A 22,034-nucleotide genomic window follows, 5' to 3' on the forward strand; every position below is an offset into this window, starting at 1 on the left:
GGGCACACGCCTACGCATAATAATTTTTCATTTTCATTTTCATTTGAGCCACTAGCTGGGAATACAAACTGCCCGAAAATGCGTCGAAATATTTTCGGCTTCACTTCCGTTTCCTGGCGAATGTCAAAAAATACTGTCAACCCTTAGGGCTTCCATTGGGGGGCGTGGTCACCGATGTTATTTCAAGTGACATAATTTTTTACGCCACGTTTTTGCCGTCGCCCGTCGCTTTTCATTTGACTACTCTTTCCCATCTTCATTATTTCATGCTTAAGCTTTTATTTCGCATTTTTCGTTTTATATGTTTATTATTTTTATGTTCCATAGCCCCTTTTTCTGGTATTTTCCCTCGCAATTGACCCTCTTCCAGCGGGCTGCTTAGGCTTATCCCTTACACTTTTAGCCCGATTGCCGAGGCACCTTGATTTCAGCTTTTTACTTTGTACCTCGCTTTTTGCTTTTTGCTTTTTGTTTCGGTGACATTTGACAGCTTTTGGCGCCTTTTTAATTCGATGCCTGTTCAGGGGAGCGGAAATGCCCGAAGTGCCGCTGTTTTTATGTTTATTTTGCGGCATAATTTTAGGCGCTTCCCTTCGGACTCGCCATTTGTGTTGTGTCATGAATTTTTATTACCAGGCGTTGGTTTTATGCCCCGATTTTACGACACCTGGGCGTGGCCAGCCCCCTCTGGGCAATTAATAAAAAGTGAAACTTCAACAAACGAGGGTGTCTTTCGGTTGACAGATTCGTTTGCTAAGTCCAGGAATCAATTTGTTGTCCTTGCGGCTTTTATCCATCGAAACTCTTTTATTGGTTGTGGTTTTGTCTTAGTTTTACTGATAATTTGGTTTACATTTATTTCACTACCTCTATACTAGCACTAACACTTATTTGGGGCTCTTATTGATCGTTTCCCAGCTAAAGACAACCATTCTATTTTGCCAACAGCACCCATGACACCAACTATACTGCCATCGGATTGCTCAGCCGAGAACAATTCGGTTACCGTTGCGTGGCAGCCACCGAATCACTCATTTGTCGAAGGATATGTCTTGGAACTGGATGATGGCAACGGCGGTGAATTTAGGGTACGTAAAATCAAAATGATAATAATAATATTTAAAATGATATGTAACAAATTCATCAAAGCACTTTGAACTAAAAGCACGCTTTTTAAAACCTTGTTATGTAGATCGTTAATTGAGATTGTGAATTTCCTTACTAAATTTATTTGACAAACTATAGAAAATGTGAATAAACTAATGTGTGAATGAGTATAGCCAAATGAATGCCAAAACAGCTAATGAATGGCTCGGTTCAAGTGCTGATTGGCTGAGTGAATGAGTGAATGGCTGTCATCTTCCAATTTATTAACCCAGAACTTTAATTTGATTGCCTGCCCCCATTCAGGAAGTCTACTGCGGCAAGGAAACAATTTGCACCGTGGACGGACTGCACTTCAACTCGATGTACAATGCCCGGGTGAAGGCCTTCAATTCCGCCGGAGAGGGTGAATACTCGGAGCTGATTGGACTGCAGACTGCCGAAGGTGAGTTCCGCTTTTCATGTTTCCAGCTCTACTAGCTTTTTCAATTAAGCTCCACCACGCTCGCCGGTGAGCTACTTTCCCAACTGTTTTATAATTTAATCCTTTTCGGTCATGTGCCACCCCAATTCCATATCCACCTCTCGAGCTCCAAGTTCCCGATTTTCAGTTCCGAGTCCCGGCTTCTCCTGGTTTCCCGTTCGTGCTTTGCATGTCAAACAGCCATTGACCCCTTTTGCGCCTGCGGGGCAGGAAAATGTGAATGGAAATGGTGCTGGGACTGGAGGTGGAGTTGGTCGCCGAAGGGGGAGGATGTCTTCTGCAATCCAATTCGCACTTGATTGATGCATGCGCCACCTGACAGCAGCTCCTGTTCCTCCAGTTCCAGTTCCAGTGCCACTCCCACTGCTCACCACAAACGGAACGCCGCGTAAAGTTGTTTAATTTATAAAATTAACAGAGCGCTCTAGGCAACATTTTCTGTCCGGCGTTTTATTAGTTGGTCCCCATTAATTTGCAACTTTTAATTGATTATTCCTCGCTGTCTGCGAGCTGCCTTCAAAGGGGGTCACAGGCGATTTAAGCGGTTCCATCCGAACTCGAAACCGAAACCGAGCCGATCCCACTGCAAATTGCCATTTTATAAAGTGTTTACACCGAGCGCGTGTCCCTAAGTAATTAACGCAAAACCAGTTAACAGTTTATGGCTCGTGACATTTGCGGGTGGTCGGCACTAATGGGTTAAGTCGGACACCTTAAGGACATTAGGAAAACAGTTTACAAGACGACAGTCTTGGGATATGAAAGTGCTCAAGTAATTTCAATTAGCCAGCTAAGATGCGGTCGTTTGGTTACGTGACAAATTGAAAAACCCAGTTAAGAAATTAACGAATCTATTTATAAAACTCTAGTACATCTAAAGCTATGGCAAATCCACATCTTATGGATCTTCAAACTAAAGCTAATAAACCAAAGCCGATTAAGGACCACTTTTAGTCCCTTTTAATAGACTCCTAATCCCAACTTCAGACGCATTAATTTGGCAAATATTTTAGCTTGGTCGTCCACTTGGTCATCCAATTAAGAAACTGGGTACAGTTTATAAAATCTAATTAAATGCCTGGGCATCCAGGACTCTGGGTTTATAGTGCCTGGCTCAAATCCCTCATAGTTTTAATCGCAAAGTCATATGCCCGACATAAACAAAACAATGGCCAGCCGGAGATCCTCCTGGCCCAGATGCTTGCTTTGCGGCTTGCTTGGCCACACAATTGCCTTTGGTGGCCAATAAAACAGGCAACGTCATCATCGTCAGCAGACCGAGAAGTGGAGCCATAGCTCTCTGGAGCTGGTCCCAGCTGATTCCGGACTAGCCTTGGCCACTTAATGCGGCCACAACAATAAAAAAGGAAATTTAATAAAGCACTCCACTCGACTCGCCACTCGTTGCCTACTTTGCGGCGCATAACAGCATGAACTGCAAGGAGCCAGCAACTTGGACTCCGAATTGCACTGGCCACTTGAGCTTTGACAATGGGGAAAACTGCAAACCGGTCTGGCTTTGTTTTTCTTTCCACTTTTCACTGCCCCGTGCACTGGGAAAAGATGGTGGTCTTAAACTTGGAAATAATAACGCGGTAATGGGATACTATTGGTCCATAATCAGTTGGGTAGTGGGGAAGGACATGAAGAAAACATTCTTATCTCATTAAAGGAATGCGATTTAGCTTGCTTGTTATGCAACATGATTTGTAACCAAAAGTGACAATAATACCCTAGCAACGGTGTTATTGCTAAGGGGTATTTATGGGTGATTCTTTCAGCTTTCAATGATTTTTAGCACATTGTTCCTAGTGTATTTATCGTCTGTTTTTCTCTCCATTCCATTGCAGTGGCCTGGTTCACGTTTGATCCCGTTCTGAGCGGCGGAGCCGGTTCTGGCTTAATCTTCAGCAAAAACAACGCCACCGTGAGCGTCGAGGGCTGGGAGCACCGTGTGGCCCTCGGCTCCGTGGGATTCTCCCGCGGCGTCCACTACTGGGAGTTCACCATCGACAACTATACGGCGGACACGGATCCGGCCTTTGGAGTGGCCCGCATCGACGTGGCCCGCAACAAAATGCTGGGTGAGTACTTGTCGCTTGGTGGCCCTGTGGCTCACCTTGAAGTGGGTTACTGGTCACACTCGCATTCGCAATTCAATTAACAATTCAGAGCAGACGCCGCCGGGATAGAAACTTTGATCGAAAATAAGCAGGGCAGAGGCGAAGTGGAAAATCTGCACAACAAATAGATTCTGGCGTTGACAAAAGAGCCAATACGTATGCGCAAAGTTCGCACAGCTAATAGACTGGGATTCCGGAGGGAGTTCGGTTCGGCAACTTAAAAACTTTGCCATTTTGCCGCCTCGCAATGCGATGCCAATAAAATCGAGTGCCAAGTGGCAGGGGGGCGTATCGAAAACTTTTGCCATTTCTTGTTGCATGTGCGTGGGATGGGGTGTCTTTCGTTACCAGACTGAGACAAAGGCAAAGACAAACACAAGCACAATCACAAACACAAGGACTTGGCAGAGGCGCCTTGAAGAATGCCTCGGCAAATTGATTGAAAATGTGCGTGGTTGCGTGGGGAGTGGTTAGAAAGTGGATGGTTTCCACAGGCGAAGGCACTGGGAGTGCAGACAAAAGTAATTAAAAGTGCGGCACTTAAACTTTTGTCAAATGCAAAAGTTTATTTGCGGCAGCGCATCCCATGCCACACTTTTTTTTTTATTTTTTTTTTTTATCTTTTTAAGTCTTTGCGCTGTGCGCTGCGTGTATCCTTTTCACTTACACAATTTATTCCCCAAGCTGCTCACGCGCCATTTAACACGTGCCCGCCAGCATCGCTGGTCCGGCGCTGCTGGAAAACTCAAGTTTTCGAATTAAATTTTCATATGCAAAGCGTTACGGAGCAGGTGGCGCCCCCAGCGACTGACATTGACACTAACAGTTGCAGTTTGCCAAGTTGTTTTACGACCCTCATGCGTTCTATAGATACGAATATATCTATGTATATAGCTATGTGTACTTCCGCCCGATCCTGTTGCTCCTGCGTTTGTCAGTTATAATTCCGCAGGACTGAAACGACAGACGGCAAACTGACAAGCCAAGGATACGGCGAGGAGTCGGGGGAGCCATCGTGCCAGGCGGAGTTCAAAGTTCGCAACTTGGAGCTGCAACTGAGTTCAGCAAGTCACGGAAACGGAGAGCAAAGATTATTTGGGGCATTCAAATTATCAACGAATTCGGGTGACGATTTTTGGCACTTAAGCTGAGAGGAAGATGGGTTGACTGCTTTAAATGTGTATTTCTAAGGAGTTTCGTAATAAGTAAATGTTACTTTTGCTACCAACTACAGCTTGTCTATAATTTTGTACCTTTTTATTGTGATCCTTAGGCAAGGACGAAAAGTCATTCGCCATGTACATCGACCGCCAGCGATCCTGGTTTCAGCACAACTCCATACACGAGCGGCGAGTGGAGGGTGGCATCACCACGGGTAGTACGATCGGAGTGCTCCTGGATCTGGAGAGGCACACTCTCAGCTTCCTGGTCAACGAAATGCCGCAGGGATCGGTGGCGTTCCGGGATCTCTACGGCGTCTTCTATCCGGCAGTGAGCATCAACAGGGGCGTCACTCTGACCATGCACACGGCCATGGATGCGCCCAAGATGGACTACTTCTAGAGGGGATCTACTCCTAGACGGGGTTACCAGCAAATTGTTAGCAAATTGTGTACATAGAGCTTGACATTTGGCAGTTATCGGTGTCTATATAGCATTACCTTAATACGAGCAGTTTACTCAGACAGCTTACATATATGGATGTATGGGTTTATGGGTGTATGTGTACGTGTAGTTTCGGGCAAAGTTCAGCGACATATCTGCATTTAATCGTATCTCTATTCGTAGTTCTAGGCACTGTTTGTAAAACGCTGCGCCAAATCGGAGAGGAATTATTAAAAATAATTGAAAGCATTTAAAGGTATCTCGATGTAAAATACAATAACAAAACTCTCAATGTTTTTCAACACAAAAATAGAGCCAAAAATCAAGCACCGTGCAACAAAAAAACAAGTTATAATACAATCGCGAACACCAAAAAAACAAATCTAATTTAAACGCAAGCGAATAAAATCTAAGGTAAAATCCAATTAGCAATTAGTGTAGCTAAAAATCTGCATCTGTATGTCATCACACGTACGTGTGTTAAGTTTAATGTTTATGGCTAACAAATATGCATTTGTTTGAGGCTAAAATGAAATCAAAATCTACGTGTTTCGGGGGAGTTTTTATTTTAAAGACTGAAAAGAACATGTTTTTTATAAGTACGGTAGGAAAAACACGGCAAAAAGACCTCGTTTAAATGTGCAAAACTAACCACTGCAAAATCAACAAAAAAATGTCACAAAAATTAATAACTTTCAACATTTAAAAGCACTGCAAAAGCCGCATAAAATAAATGTCCCCAAACACGAAAACCAATTTAAAGCCAAGAATTTTGCTTATAAAATCAAATATGCATCGGAATATTAATACTTAATGTACCGCTTAGTTTCCTGTAAATATTAATGTATTTTTTAATAAACGTTCGGCTATTCTAGATATTTTCTATTTAAGGTTAAATGCATAAAATTAAATTCCAATATATGTACGGACTATTTATACTTTTCAACTTAAGCCTATATACAGCAAAAACCACAATTAAAGTTAATTACCATTACTATGCATGTTTAAATATTTATAATAGTAATAATAGTGCAAACAAACCGAAGAGCAAAAAATGTAATTGCGTGGGCAACTACAAGCACACATATAAATGAGTTTATTTAAAAAAACGGAAACAAAATAAATATGAAAAAATGATAATAAATTTAAAGAGCAGCGTTTTTCTTTCAGCATTCTGGTCAAATTTAATGCGGCTTGAAACTATTACCAATAATTATGAGATGGTAATCAACAAGCTATACAGTTTTTCACATATCAATTAGTCACTAAACTTTAGTGTATGGTTATTTGTCCCACGAAACGTCACTTTCCTCGCTTTTCATTTGGTGACGCATTAGTGGAAAAGCCGGAGTTCATTGTGCCAATTTCTGAGCGAGTTCCCGTGTTTGTTCTGCAGTTTAGTTGTTCTCCATTTACTGCTGGGGACAGCATCTGAAGCGGGAAATGTGTCGCCAACGAACAATATGAATCCTGTTTGTTGTTTTGGCATTCATCCACACACCACACACTTTCACAAATTACACACTTAACTTTAGCACTACGATGGCTTGGAAAGCAGCATGTGTCAACTGCCAGAGTCGGCATTTCTAGAATGTTTTCGGTGCGAGTGCTTTATGGGGGCAGATGCTCCATTGTTCGGTGGGTTTGACAAAAGCGAAATTTTAATGAGCACGGCGCTGAAAAAACCGCCAAAGAAACTTTTGTTGTGTCGGCCCCACATTGTTTTCACTATTTATTTATATGTGCGACGTATATAGTTATGTGCCAGGAAAACGCATCAAAGTGCAATTTTTATATCCGGGTTGCAGTTGGGAAACTAACAAGGGAAAGCGCTTAGCTGCGCCCCCTCCTCACATCCTTATCCGCATCCACATCCACATCCGCATCCGTCGACGGAGACAGCAGACAAGAGATGGAAGACAGGACGCAGGACACAGGACATGGGACACAGGACATGGGGCACAGGACTTGCAGCAGCTGCTCCATCGTCGCCTGCTTCATAAATCATAAAAAACTTTCGCCGCACGTCGCCGAACAAGAACAACTCCCGACAAGCCGCCATCTCTACCCCATTCCCCGCCAGTTTTCCTCCCGGGAAAACTTGCCCCCGCAAACTAACCAACAGCTGCTAAGCGTTGAGTAAATGTTTTCGCGCCTCGTTGCCCTCTCAAATTCCCAAAACGTTTCCAGTTGGTGGTATTAGTGGGGCGGTATGGCGAATGTGGCACGTGATTGCTGCAGTACGCTCAAAAACTCATAAATACCGAGAAAAGCTGGGATGCCAAGCTTCAAGTTTTTGGGAGTTTTGGAACATGGTAGATAATTTTGCAATAGCTTGGAATCATTTTCAAAAAGCTTGATGAGCATATTGATATAATACTGTTACTATTAAAATGTATGATTTAATCTATTGATTTTGGCTGTAATCCATTTATTAGTCAGTGCATAATTTCACATTTGAGAAAACACAACGTATACCTTGTGAACCATCAAACCATCGTTCCTTTAAAATCGTATGTCCTTTCCTTACAGAACCTATAGTTCCCCGGTAGGACTGGTGGTAGCTTCAAGCTGCTCAGTTCCTTCTACATGACCTTCATATTCCTCATTTCCCTGGTCACTGCCAGCTTCCTCCTGCTCTTCCGGATCTCCTGCCTCGATAGGAGTCACCGTTGTCGGCTGGGGCACATCCTCCTCCACGGGTGAGCCGGTGGTGGCATCCTTAGCTACTCCTCCTGCCTCCCAGTACTGCATCACCTGCAGAATCCTGGGCTGAATCGAACGCCTTGCACTGACGCCCCAGAGCATGTCCATGTGGTTCCATTTACGGTACAGGTGGTTCTCGACCACATTGGGCAGCACTTTAGCCAATCGCTGCACATCCTCCACGGCCGCCAGGTAGTCATTACTGCCATAGTACAGGGCAACCGGAGCGCTGATCCTTTCGAGGCGGTAATCCGGCGGAGTGGAACGTCCGTAGAGCTTCTGGTTCTCCTTGGGCTCGTATTCGTACTGGCAGAAACGATCGGATTTCTGCAGTTGGAGGTAGTGGAGCGCTTGTTTAAGATTGGCGCCACTGGGAAGATGGCCCAAAACCACAGGGAACATGGTCTGTAAACATGTAGATTGTAGCAGAATTTCAAATGGAGTTTCATTAGAATACCTACCATATTTTGCTCCTCCCGATTCATTCCCACAATCTGCCAGTAGAATCGCATGCAGGTCCTCAGCATGGAGGCAGAGGAAAGGCAATGGTTGAGAAATATTTCCGAGTGCGGAAACATCTCAAAGTTTTCGCTAAACATGTTCATGCCCATGCGAGCCATGCCCATGAGTGGTGCCTTCATGTGCTTCATAAAGGCCACGGGGGCTAGGGCGCTCATCAGATGGATCTTCGCATTGTACTCGGGTCTACTGGAGGCCATCACATAGAACGAGGTGGTTCCCTGGGAGTGACCGAAGTAGCTCAGCTTCTGGTAACCCGTTTTCTGCAGAACACCATCGATCATCGCTGGTAGATCGTACATGCCTATCTCGTGCCAGGAGAAGCTCCAGTAGGACTTGTCCGTATTGGGGTTGAGTTTCACATGGCCCTTGGAGTAGCGATTCCCCCTGACATTACCCATCCAGACGTCGTAGCCATTGGCGTAGAGGAAGTAACCCAGGCCACTTTCTGGACCCATCGAGATCCACGTGGAAGAGGAGTCCTCTAGTCCGTGAACCAGCAGTACTGGCTTGGCCCCAGGTCGAGGTATGCGATGGAGGGTTAGGATGTACTTATCATCCGTGGTCATCTGGTGGGTTTCCGCTGGATGCTTGTACTTCTTCAGCAGTTGTATCTATACGGCACAGAAGAGAGTTCAATGAGTTTGGTTGGAATAAAGCACGCACTTTACTCACCGTGTTCAGGTGGGCATCCTCAATCACGCTCGCCGGGTAGTTATCCTCCATATAGCCACCCAAAACCTCGCAGCACCCGAGCACCAGGAGAAACCAGATTGCTTGTGACATGGCGTTCGATCCGTGACTAAATCGAGTTCAGTGCAAGCCCACCGGCCACTAAAGCGCTGTAATTAGTATGGAATATGATTTGAGTGGTTTTTCTACGCTTATCGTTTAATCGAATCGTGGCCAGCTCATTTTCGGTTGTATGTGACGGGAAACGTTTTTAAATTGAGGCAAATAAAAATGTTTTTAAATGACACTGGCCAAAGCTCAGTGTGCCCACTGGCGTAAATTGCTGCGATCTGCACTCATTTAATAACCAATCAGCTGGAACGGCTAGACGAGGTTCCTTCAATGTCAAGCGAACAAACAAACATCCAAATGCTATAAACAAAAGTGACCTAATAAAAATGCATTTATTTATTTATTATATATTATATCAAAATAAATATTTTACTATTTTAATAATTTTTTTACGTGTTAAAGGCTTTATAGCCACCTTCTAATGCCCACCATCGCTCAAATCAAAGGGCTCTCCCTTTAATCAGATTTGCCACGCCACTTCGGCAAGCGTATGATCCTAGAAATGTTTGCCGGCTTAATTGGAAAATTAAATTTTTAATTCAGTTGTGGAGTGAACCGTGTCCACTTGCCAAACATTTGAATTCGTCCCTTTCATTGCCTACGTCATCGCTTTCTTTTTTCGCAATTGATTGGCAAAAATTGATTTCGGCTTCTGCATAAAATATTCGCCGCTCCTTTATTTGCAGCAACTGCTGTCACAACGACGACTGACAGGCTGACAAAGCGGCGCGGATGGAGCGGAATCCCTTCCAGACCCGGTCCGTGTCCGGATTTTCGAATCTGACTCGGATCCGACTCCGATGACGGGCGATTCGTAGGCTCGATGTGTGACTGTGTGCCGGCCAACGTTTCGACATTTGACAAATAACTTAATTCGCCGTTGTCACCACATGTTCGCAATGCCAGCACAAGAGTGGGTGGAAGTGGGTGGAAGTGGGTGTGGGTGGGTGTGAGTGTGAGTGTGAGTGGGTGGAGGTGGGCTGAAGTGGCAGCGATGGCAACTTGACATCCCATGGCATGAGGGGCAGCACAGGGGGCGTGGCTCTGTGGGTCTGCGGCTCTGCACAAGTCAGTTGGCAGGATGTTGAAGTTGAAGCCTCGGTTTCATGCTCGATGGGCGAGAACTTCAGGGGACAATGCCTTTTGGGCTGCCTTTAAAATTAATTTCCCAGAAGTGTCAATTGGGATAGCTTCACACGCCGAGAGCATTGTTCTTGAAGTGTCGATGAATTTTCCAAAATATATTGTTTTATCAACAATAAATCACTGAGCTGAAGGTAGCTAAAGTTACTTTAAGCAAGACCTCCATGTTAGTTGGTGTGGACCTCTACTCCAACTTTACCAAATCGTTGCCCTTTTGACCCACTTTTTTCAGTCCACAAATTTAGCTGTCAGCTTACCAAAGCAGTTACCAAATTTCCCGGTCTCACCTTAATAGTCGGGCCAAGCAGGCAGTTCCTTGAAGTCCCGACGACGCGTGCCACGACAATTAGCCATTTGCCCGTTTCCCAGCGGATTTGTGTTATTATGGTGCCAACTGCCAATCAGAGGACAATCAACTGGCCAAAAGCGTGTTGCAACTTGCAGCCGACTGAGGTGCTGGCTTAAAACGAAACCCGCTTGGCCCACAATGAAAACAAGACCAATCAATTGGCCAGGGAGCCCTTGGTGGGAGCTAAACTGAGACAATGGGAGCACAGAATTTGGCCTGAAGTGCAGCTATCGAGATACACTGGACGGAAAATGTGTATAAATATGGTAAATAAGTTGCAGCCAGAATTTATAATATATTTATTAAATATCTTTTCAAATACCAAGAGGTAGTAGTAGTTCGCAAGTATCCTAAAGACTTTTGGTAATGTTCCTGGTCCATTAGTACCTGATTTGACTGAAAGTGTAGAGCAAAGCTGCTTAAGTGTTCCAGGCTCGTTAGTGGCAGCATCTGGCGCGGTCTGCCGAGATTATGATCAGCATTGTTCGCCCGTCGTGGACTCACATTAGCTGCAGCAGTTGCTCAAATCCGGCTCAGTTCCTCCCCCATCGAGGAACCCCTTTATGTTGGCCACGCACGTGACTTTTAATCACGCGCGCATAAAATTTCATGGCATATCTTTGTCTTGGCCGAAACGGAGCAACTGCCTCCGAAGTTTTCGCTCATTACGGCGCCAGGGAAACGAAAAAGTGCGTGAAGCCTCATTGAATAGGTGGCCGCCGGTTCGCAGTTTCGGCCTGGGAAACTTTACGACTTTAGCAAAGTTTTTGGAACCGGGCCAGAACAGGACTCCATTCCGTTGGCCAGCCAGTCAAAGGAACAACTTCCACTTTAGCAGAGGTTAAAGTCAAGTGTTGGCCAGACAAGTGGGGTCGGGGGTGGCCATATTGTAGTCACTTCCAAGCGACTTCGCTTGGTGCACTGAGAGAAAAGCAATATGAGCTTGTACTATTCACATTGCTTAAAAGGAAATTGTACTTAATACTTCACTTAGTTGGTATTTCTAACTGATATGTAATATTACCAGTTTTGCCATTTACCATTTAAATTCAAATCACTGACAAGCCTTTTCTGTATTTTTTGCTCAATAATACTTTACAAATATTTTGGAAATTTTAAAATACATTTAGATTTGCAGTAGGTAGCACTTGGAGTTTGAATAAAATATTTTCTGTGCGCGGAACTTGACTCCGAGGCAATTACAATTCGTTTTTTAGCTGTCAGCCCCACTCAACTGCCCCTGGCCACGCCCACTCGCTGTAAAAGGGGATCCCGCCCCCACTTTGTCTGCGTTTTGTAATTACTTTTGTGCACGTGCCACAGTACATGGATCTGGATCTGCCCTTAAAATTTATTTCTGCAGTGCGACAAGTTCAGGGTCAGAGTCGATGAATCTCTGCCATTTGCAGCCAATTTCACCCATTTTTCCGAATTTAATATTGAAGTTATGCAAAACAGCAATGTGAATAGCAATGAGGCGACGATGCAGAAGGGAACTTAAGTTAATTCATTTAAAAATTACACACCATTTACTGTTGATTCAACTAAGGGAATCGGCGAGAATGGTTGCTATCAATTGTCCTCCTTCCCTATGGCGTGTCGACCGCCTGTTAATTTCTGGCAATAAAAAATATGATGCTTTTTCCATTAATTACGCAATTATTTGCGTATTGTCACAGGTTCACAAATATCTGAAGCCGGAGAATGCTGCCGCATCCGCACGTCGCCCATCAATAAAGTGAGCGAGTGATAAAGGATTACTACTGACAGCGCAGAATTGATTAATTTATGGAAAACGAGAAGACTTTCAACTGAAAACATGGTTGCTTTTCACACTGCCCAACAAGTTTGCATTTACAGCCGCGTGATGGCAATCGATTTTCCAATTTATATTCACGAATGTCCCGCGGCTGAAGTTTTTGCCTGCAGCCTTGTGTCACTTTTGAGCCGTGTAAGAGATGCATCGTTATTTAATTTAATACGATTCGTAATTTGCAGCCATAAATTAATTGAATTAAGCTCATTTAATGAAAACTTGTTTGTGCGACTAATTGCGTGAAGGAATCGATTGATTTGGCGTCGATTTGTCAGAAAATTTGGGTGGATGAATACAATAAATTATTGGGCTCCAAATAAATATTTCTCTTAATAAATGGAAGAAAAGAAAATAAGTGAAATAATAATGTGTGCCAAAATTGAAACCGGTAATATTTTGCCATGTAAACTTAAATTCTGGCTATCTTAGGTTATTTAACATGAAAATAAAACGTTAGTCCGTGTTTATTCCTTATTCTCGTTTTCTCTGATTGCTCAGATGGACTTCTTTATTATTTAAGTAAACTATTGTTTTATTTTCCAATGTATAATGTCAGTTTTGCAAATACCAACATTTACCTGTCACTTATTAAAAGGAATTAAGACGCCTTCACTAAAAAGCCTTTTGGTTTAACAAAAGGGCCTCCGAGTTATGCTTTTGCATGACCATTATGTGGGTTTCTATAAATATATCACAGTGCCCATTTCATTACCAATATCTGACAGGGATTACCTGCTGCGGGACAGCACGAGAAATAAATGTAATGTGCTGTAGTCCTCGTCATTACGATAATGAAATATTTCAAGAGCAGTTTATGGGGATTACTTACTCAAATGTTCGAGGCGCATGCAAAAAGTGGATCCCGGAGTCCGGACAACCGTGAAAGCACGGCGTACAGCCCGCTGAGTGGTTGTGGGAGTGGAAGTTTGGGTGGTTGGGTGGTTGAGTGGTTGGGTGGTTGAGTGGTTGGGTGGTGCTCGAGGGATAGGCAGCGAAAAGGGACATGCGTGCAAATATAATCGGCGAGGAAAAGCCGCAACTATAACACGAGCCGTAGCGTTGAGCACGCCAAGGCAGGGGCATAATTATGGCATTATCACACATCCACATGCAATCTTGCCCCACACGCGGTGGAGCCCACCCATGGAAAACTAACGATAATCAATTGAGAAATGTTTATAATGAAGTGGCGCAGCCAAAGGGTTCTGCACCACAGCGCTAAGCTCTACACTGAAACTGCAAAGGAGTGGGAACTAGAATTTGAAGTATTACAAAAATCTTTTGTACATTTTGCGTGCATTAAATAAATATATTTAAGTTCAAAGTATGATTTCCTGGCTTTGCATGTATTTGTACACTATAAATATGTATATTTTAACAGTTTAATTATTTGTATTTATTTTGCAGTGCAATTTCCGCGCTATAGCGAGTAGCCTGGCGTTAAGCACTTCATTTGGCCATCAGTGCTTCTTAAAGCCCTTTCCCCAATTTTTCGCAGGGGCGTGTCGACTAAATACGCCTAGCCAGCAATCTACTGATAGCGTGTGTGCCAAACGCTCATTGACCAGCTCCCAGTCCACCGCCCACGTACCCCGTTCTACCCGACAAATGTGCTAAGTATACGTTGGCCAGAGAGATAAACATGGCCAACTCACACGCGCACACACATCGTCTGCTTGTGTGTAAGTGAGTGTGCCGCACTCATGACAACGTCCATCATAATTCATTGGGTATTGAGCTGGGTCCTGCGGCTGGCCAAGGACCCTTTAGCTGCATTGTAATGAAATTAGCATGCACAAGACACAGTTGCCAGTCGCGCATTCAGCGATAATTGAGTTTAGAATTAGGGATACACAAAGGCACTGGCAAAAGTTAAATGAAATGAATTAAATATTTTGTAAATTTAACACTTTATACCACAGTGCGTAGAATCCTTTGTAAAATTATAAATGGAATCTGTTGAGGAGCAACATATTATAAAATGTATTCTACAAGTTAAAGTTACTTTTTCCTAATACTCAAAGTATCCACATTTGTTCTCAGTAAGGCTGCGCTATTTAAAAAGGGCAGGGCATTGAAATGCAAATGCAAATGCAGTCAGTCATTCAGACAGACCGATGGACAGAGAGACTGACAGGAAACGGGCCGCAGCTTCGTGGGCTCACCTGGGTTAATTTCAGTCCAGGTTAACCCGGGATGACACCGCCGCCGAAACAAAGACACGCCTCGAGCAGCACATGGATCCTCCACCGGCAGGAGCCAGGAACTTGGAACTGGGAACTTGGAACTGGGAGCTGGGAAGTGGGAGCTGGGAAGTGGGAGCTGGCAACTTGGAAACAGAAGCCGGGTGCCGCACAAATGGCAACCTATTTTCCAAAGCCGCTGCCGCATCTAATTTATGCCAAGAGCAATCGCAACTGCCAATGCCGACTTATAAACGAGGTGAACTTTTCGCTCTGGCCAGAAGTTCAGAGGGCAATAAACTACGCTGCTTGTTTATTGTTTTAGCCTGAATGAGCTTAAAGCGGGTGTGCCTTCGCTGGCTGAGTTTAAAACTGATATGGTTTAGTATTCAAAGGTTAAATGCGTGAAGTGGAATTTTATGGCTTAATTTGACTCGCATATTTCGATTTGCTTATTTAATGGGAAAAATACCTAACAACAATGACTTGAAATGTCAAATGATCTAGAACATTACTTGATTGCAATAAATATTGCGGATAGATTCAGATAGATTCAATTGGTATTTTTTCTGTTCCCTTGGGCACGGGTTTAGATAATTTTCCCAGTAGTCGAAGCATTATCTGCTGTCTTTTAAACTGCGTTTTTTTTTCTCCCAAATCAACAATCAAAACGTTTTGTCCACGGTTCTGGACCATTGCTCCTCTGCACCGAAAAGGAACCATCTCCACCCATCGGGAATACAAAACCTTCTGGCAAGTGTCACTTAAAGGCATATCGTTTGTATTTTCTGCCCCGAATTCTTTTTCACCGAAACTGCAATTCGAGAAATGCAGCCAACGTTTTTCCGCCAGTACCAAAACACTTTTCTTTCTTTCATTTCGGCTCGCAGTCCCTTGCAGCGCTTTCAATTTGTGTGTACATAAATTTCGAAATGGACTTCTCGTGTTGGGGCGCCCGACAGCGGGACAGCAAAAAGTGTTTAAAAAAATGCAAACAGAACTACAAAAGTCGGGGAAAATAAATAAAAATGGAGGGCACCAGATCAGACCAGAGAGGAGTGGAGTGGAGAAAGCCCAAAAGAAATGGCGAGCGGAAACAAGTGGCCATGAATGCAAGGACAAGAACAACAACAGCGACAGCTGGAGATAGTATTCCTGTGCCATGGAGAAACTGCATAAATAACGAAACAAGGACCCTGGACAAACGCCAATCGAAAGTTGCGTTGGCTGGCTAGTGGCTAGTGAATGGCTGGAATGAATGCACGAGTCTGAATGTCTCGTTTCAAAAGCTTAGAAGTGCATAAATTGGGCCTGGGAATTTAAATATATATTTTACGAAACTCCCGCCGAAGTGCCGCAATGTGGGCCAAATTCTTAGCATTCAGCTCGTTGATTGTATAACATAAAATTCAAGCCTTGGCCAAAAGGGCGAAGCTTTTCATTTGATTGTGTGGCGATTTCGTTGGCCAATGGAGCATGAAATTACAGAGGGGAGTGCCAGTGCAAAGGGGCTGTACTTGTGTGAACATGGAAAACGCTCACATAACCATGCAAAAGAGTGCACTGAGAAAAAGTACTAACAAATTATACGAAATTTTGCTGACATTAATTTAGAATCTAGATTCATGTATGAATCTGTTCCGTAGGTATTTCTGATTCCCTGTCTTTGACTCAACACTAATATATATATATCTTCTCACATAAAAGTGCCAAAAATGTTTGTGTTTAATAGCTAAACACCGGATTTGTTTCAGTGCACCAAAGTTCGAAAGTTAAGATCTTCATACCACTTAAGACTGCGTTGCGTTCTGCTCGAGTGCAAAGGGGTCCGATTGAAGACTGAACTCATTCGAGGAGCAACTGAGGCAGTCGAAAGTCACACCAATAGCAATTGACTGGGAGTCCGGAAGGTGTCCATCGGGCGTGACACTGGAGGTGAGTGGAACAACATGTGTGGAAAGGCCAAGCAAAATACTCGTACATTGAGTGGCACAAGAACTAATAACGTAAAGAGCACTCATATCGATGCGATACGCCAGTGAAACCGATTTCCACGGTGGTATTACTAATTGAAAATATGAAAATACTCGTGACGGAATCCGATAACCGATGGCATCCAAGTGCTGGCCATAAAGGGTGAAATCGCTCGTTAGCCCTCCACATGACCGTTAAGTGTCTGCCCAGCCTGATTCCTGGATTCCTGGATACCAACCGCCAACTGGCAACTGGCAACCGCCATATGCTTATATGGTTATACGGCATGGCTGTGGGCTGGGCGCTCCAGTGTCATCATTACCATGAGACTAGGATTACGATTACTGTCATCGTCGTGTCATCATCACAAACACACGCAGACTTAGCGAGCGTCTTTATGGCTTTCGGCGCTGAAATGATAAGTAAAGTTTTTGCAGAACGTTGCGAACATTTTCCGGACATGGGGCTTATGTCCATGCTGGAAACATATGGCATATTGCCAGGCGAAACATTTAATGGTCTGCAAAATGGCCTGGGCCGGGACATTAAAAGTTGCTTAACCTTCATTAGGCGCCCGAGTCGGCATCGGCATCCGCATCTGAATCCGAAACCAAATCCGACTGACGGCGAGATGAAATTTAATATATGTCAGGTCCCGACATCGGAGGGCTTAATGCCCCATTTGTGCAGGGCGCCACTGCATCCAAATGATGTGCCAGAAAAACCAAAAAGACCAAATCACCGCAAGTTGGCATGGAGCTTTAATCAGACCAGCAGGCAAAAGGGCTGGAAGCCCGGCAGGAGGGGGTGGCATTAAAGGGGCGCAAGGACACTAGGCAAACTCAATTTCCAGCTTGTTTCACGGCACAGCGACCACGCCCACCCCAACCCACCAGAGGCGCTAATGCGGCGACACGGCATTATACTTCTTCCTTTCGCGACTTCTTTTCCGACTTTTGCGACCCCGGCTGCACTCTCCTTGGGTATTTTGATAATCAAATTTGCGCAAACAAGCGAGTGGCGTGAATTTGCCAGCGCCACCGGAACAAGGACGAAACAAGGACCAAGGATAATAACGGTTGCGCCTCGTGCACTTGTGCAATTAGATTGGCAAAAGTTCAGAAACTCTCCTTAAACAAAAGCGCCTTGAATTCTCTATGGTTCTTCTCTAAATTACAGTTCCACTATTTATGCTTTTGGATGGTTATTGAAATACGTAAACATAGAAATTAAAATTTTACGCCTTTTTTAGACATAATTATTTATATATCGACTTGAATGCCACATTTGAGTTGAGTCCATTGCAATACAGTGCTTCTATCAGGAAGTTGAAATAAAGCAACGTCAAGTTTTTGTAAAGACCACTGTTTCTAAGAGCGTTTCATAAATTTTAAACACAAAAAAGGATTTTCAAGAAACCTGGCTTTCTTGCTGTTGAAATTCGATTGCCACTTGTGATGTAACATCGAGGGATAATCCATTTAAAATCGCTTTAATCCATGTGTTATCAATTTCATGGCGTTTTATTTGCGAGCCTATAAAAGGTTCCTCTCCGATTCGCTGCTCAAAGTTGTTTCAGAATGCAGGTTGGAATCCTTTCCGCATTCGTCGCACTCTTGGCGATATTTCTAGTGAGGCCCAGCGAGGGAATTCTTGATATAACCAATCAAATAAACAGTCTCATAAGCGCTCCGATACTTCCTGCGATTGATAGTTTATTGCGCGTCTATGGCGGCGCAGAATCAAAGGACGATGGGGGAAAGGTGAGCGAGCAAAGGGAATCCATTGCAGAAGATAACACGGATTACTCATTTAACCTGGAAAGCAAACTGAAGTTTAAGCTCCCAACTGTCAACCTTCAAATAATTCTTGACAAAGATCAGCCGGAGCCAAAGTCTAATGGTGACGCGAAATACCTTATTGTAGATCGTTTTACAAATCGACTATACAATCCGGGTATTACACTAAGGGAGCTTTTACAAAACTTCACCCCTTCTCAAATACGACAATTACGCAGTGTGGAAACATCAAGAACAGAAATGCGGGATTTGTATATGAAACTTCTCAGAAATGCTTTAGGTCAATCGAAAATTCCATCCCTATCGCATAAGCAACAGCTTGCACGATGGCAGCTTCAAGTTCAGTCGCAGGCTCGAGGCCAATCATATGAACAATTTGCCAGAACTACAGATGAAGAACAAATTCAAGGACTGGCTCAATCACAACAACAGTCCGAGCTTAAACAATCACTGAATCAATCTGGAGCTAAATTACAAGAAGATGAGGATCAAGAAGACCAAGATGTTACGAGCCAAGCACAAGCTCAAAAGTCAGAGCGACAATACCAGCTTACACAGTCGACGCAAAGTGAGATACAAGGCCAATCCCAATCGCAGGTTCAGGCTCAATCACGAGCTATGGCTATAGGTCAATTACCACAGGAATCGGAAGATACAGCAGAGGATCAAGAACAAGCTGAATCACAAGATCAAGCCGAGTCACAAGTTCAAGCACAAACGCAAGTTCAATCGCAGGCACAGGAACAAGAATCGCTAGTTCAAGCAGGAGATCAAGCAAAAGAGGACCCCATAGACCAATCACTTCATCAAGCCCAAGCTGAAGTACTAAAGCAAGTTCTGTCACAGACCAACACTCAATCACAGGCTCAAGCTCAAGCGCAAGCTCAAGTTCTCGATCAGGCTCTGGAAGAGGCGCATGTTCAATATCAATCACATGTTCAATTACAAGGAATTGCACAGTCTCAATCAGCACAGCAATCGTTGCTTGAAGCACAGGGTCAGGCACGAGAAGACCCCGTAGATCAATCACTTCATCAAGCCCAAGCTGAAGTACTCAAGCAAGTTCTGTCACAGACCAGCACTCAATCACGGGCTCAAGCTCAAGCGCAAGCTCAAGCTCTCGATCAGACTCTTGAACAAGCGCATGTTCAATATCAATCTGTGGCTCAAGCTCAAGGAACTACACTTCCTCAACCACCTCAGCAGCCACAACTTCAAGCAGAGGATCAAGCTCAAGATACCGCTTCAGACGAAGTGCAGCCGCACGTTGAATTGGCTGATCAATCCGAAAAACAAGACCAAATCGCCAATCAAGCTTTTGATCAAGCGGAGGGTCAACTTCAGCGGCAATCTCTATCAGAATCTCAATCACAATCTGAAGCTCAATTACAAGCAGTGGATAAATCACTTCATCTAGCTCAAGCTCAAGTGGAAGAGCAAAAGCCGTCAGGGGCTCAGTCTCAATCAAACGGTCAAGCTCTTGCTGTAAATCAAGCTTTGGGGGAAGCGCATGCTCTACTTCAGCAGTCATTTCAATCGCAATCTAAGGCTCAAGGTCTAGCCGTATCTCTATCTCAATCACCACAGCAACTACAACTTCAAGCTGATGACCAATCAAGTGAACAAGCCAGGGATCTAGCTCAAGATTCTGTTGTGGACCAATCACTACATCAAGCCCAAGCGGAAATACAAGATCAACTTGATTCGCAGTCTCAAGCCTCTGGTCAACCACTGGCGCCATCACAGCAACAAGCCCAAGCTCAAACAGTTGAGGCGCTTACACAATCACTAACTCAAGCCCATGCCCAAATCCAGGAGCAAGATCAATCACAATCGCAAGGACTAGCCGAATCACAGACTTCATCGAATTCACAAGTTCTCTTCCAAGGGGAAGGGCGGTCACAATCACAAAGTTTGCAGGGTCCCAAGTCTGATGTTGTCAGTTATTTAGGAATTCAAGCAAGATACCAATACATTTCTGAAGCGGACATCCAGATTGTCGCCAAGTTGGAGACGGTGAGCCATTCCTCTCAAAAGATTCAACTCAGACAGCATGCAGATACTATAACGAAGGTCTCTATATATTTTTCTATCGTTTGACAGCCTAAACTGATCCTAAGATACGGACATCAAGTAGAGACCCATTACGCATTCACTGCCGATGGCTACAAACTCTGCCTACATCGGATTCCGCGGCCTGGAGCCATACCCGTCATGTTGGTCCATGGCCTGATGGCCAGCTCGGCCAGTTGGGTGCAATTCGGACCATCTCAGGGTCTGGCCTACATCCTGTCCCAAGCCGGCTACGACGTCTGGATGTTGAACACCAGGGGAAACATCTACTCCGAGGAGCGCCAGACCGGTCGCGAGAAAGACCAGGACTTCTGGGACTTCTCCTTCCACGAGATCGGGCAGTACGATCTACCCGCAGCCATCGACTTGATTCTACTCCAGACCAAGATGCCGAGAATCCAGTACATTGGTCATTCGCAGGGATCCACGGCCTTCTTTGTGATGTGCAGTGAAAGACCAGAGTATGCTGCCAAGATCTCGCTGATGCAGTCCCTCTCGCCATCAGTTTATATGGAAGGAACACGCAGCCCAGCACTCAAGTTCATAGGAATCCTTCAGGGCGGCTTCACAGTAAGAAGAGAAGATTCCTAAATGGTATATCAGTAATGTATTGCACCATGTGTATTTCCTATTATAGATGCTGCTGAATCTGCTGGGCGGCCACAAGATCTCGCTGGACAACAAGATCATTAACATGTTTCGTGAGCACATCTGTGACAAGCTTATTCCCAGTCGCATTTGCGCCATTTTTGAATTTGTGGTCTGCGGATTTAACTTCAACAGCTTCAATATGGTAGCAATCTTGTCACTGATTTGGGTATCATGGGTTTAAATTACCTTTTTTTTGTAGACACTATCCCCCATTTTGGAAGGTCATGCCTCGCAGGGAGCCTCCGCCAAGCAGATCTATCATTTCGCCCAGATGCAGGGCAAGTCTGTTTTCCAAAAATTCGATTACGGCCTCATTCTGAATAAGCTACGATACAACTCCATCTTGCCTCCACTTTACAATCTTTCACTGGCACTGAGCAAGGTGGCCCTTCACCGCGGAGATGGCGACTGGTTGGGATCCGAATCGGATGCCCTTCGGCTCGAGCGAAGCCTGCCCAACTGCATAGAAAACAGGAACATTCGCTTCCAAGGATTCTCTCACTTCGACTTCACGATCTCGAAGGACGTTCGACCCTTGGTGTACGATCGCGTAGTCAATCTGTGCGGTTCAAACCGTTAAATGCTGGAAAACTAATTTTACTTTTAGTTTACAAATGAAATATTAGCAAAGCAATTATCCGATTTGCTTAGCACAGAATTCCAATTGTCTTTATCTAAGGGCTCGGCAACAAATATAATAG

General features: G+C 44.3%; 3 protein-coding genes across 4 annotated transcripts in view; 2 read left to right on the plus strand and 1 right to left on the minus strand.

The window, feature by feature from the left end:
* The window catches only part of LOC120449192 (E3 ubiquitin-protein ligase TRIM9), a 76,771-nt gene extending 70,341 nt beyond the window's left edge, over positions 1 to 6,430 (plus strand). For both annotated transcript variants that reach the window (XM_039631550.1, XM_039631560.1), the window contains 4 exons: positions 949 to 1,088; positions 1,411 to 1,549; positions 3,439 to 3,672; positions 4,985 to 6,430. In XM_039631550.1, coding sequence (XP_039487484.1) covers positions 949 to 1,088; positions 1,411 to 1,549; positions 3,439 to 3,672; positions 4,985 to 5,274 — 803 coding nt within the window. In that variant the 3' untranslated portion in view covers positions 5,275 to 6,430. The remainder of the gene's footprint in view (positions 1 to 948; positions 1,089 to 1,410; positions 1,550 to 3,438; positions 3,673 to 4,984) is intronic.
* Positions 6,431 to 7,739: 1,309 nt separating this feature from the next.
* Positions 7,740 to 16,823, minus strand: LOC120443893 (lipase 1). Its single transcript, XM_039623320.2, has 4 exons — positions 16,624 to 16,823; positions 9,217 to 9,383; positions 8,484 to 9,155; positions 7,740 to 8,427 (listed from the first exon to the last, which is right to left on the minus strand). Exons 2-4 carry the CDS (start codon positions 9,325 to 9,327, stop codon positions 7,852 to 7,854), a joined length of 1,359 nt encoding a protein of 452 aa, XP_039479254.1. The 5' UTR covers positions 9,328 to 9,383; positions 16,624 to 16,823; the 3' UTR covers positions 7,740 to 7,851.
* A 1,551-nt stretch (positions 16,824 to 18,374) lies between these two features.
* LOC120443889 (mediator of RNA polymerase II transcription subunit 15) lies at positions 18,375 to 21,991 on the plus strand. The gene is made up of 4 exons (XM_039623315.1): positions 18,375 to 20,625; positions 20,713 to 21,252; positions 21,320 to 21,475; positions 21,533 to 21,991. Exons 1-4 carry the CDS (start codon positions 18,391 to 18,393, stop codon positions 21,911 to 21,913), a joined length of 3,312 nt encoding a protein of 1,103 aa, XP_039479249.1. The 5' UTR covers positions 18,375 to 18,390; the 3' UTR covers positions 21,914 to 21,991.
* The last annotated feature ends 43 nt before the right edge of the window (positions 21,992 to 22,034 follow it).

The sequence above is a fragment of the Drosophila santomea genome, chromosome 2L (genome assembly GCF_016746245.2).
Source record: "Drosophila santomea strain STO CAGO 1482 chromosome 2L, Prin_Dsan_1.1, whole genome shotgun sequence".
NCBI classification, from domain to species: Eukaryota; Metazoa; Arthropoda; class Insecta; order Diptera; family Drosophilidae; genus Drosophila; species Drosophila santomea.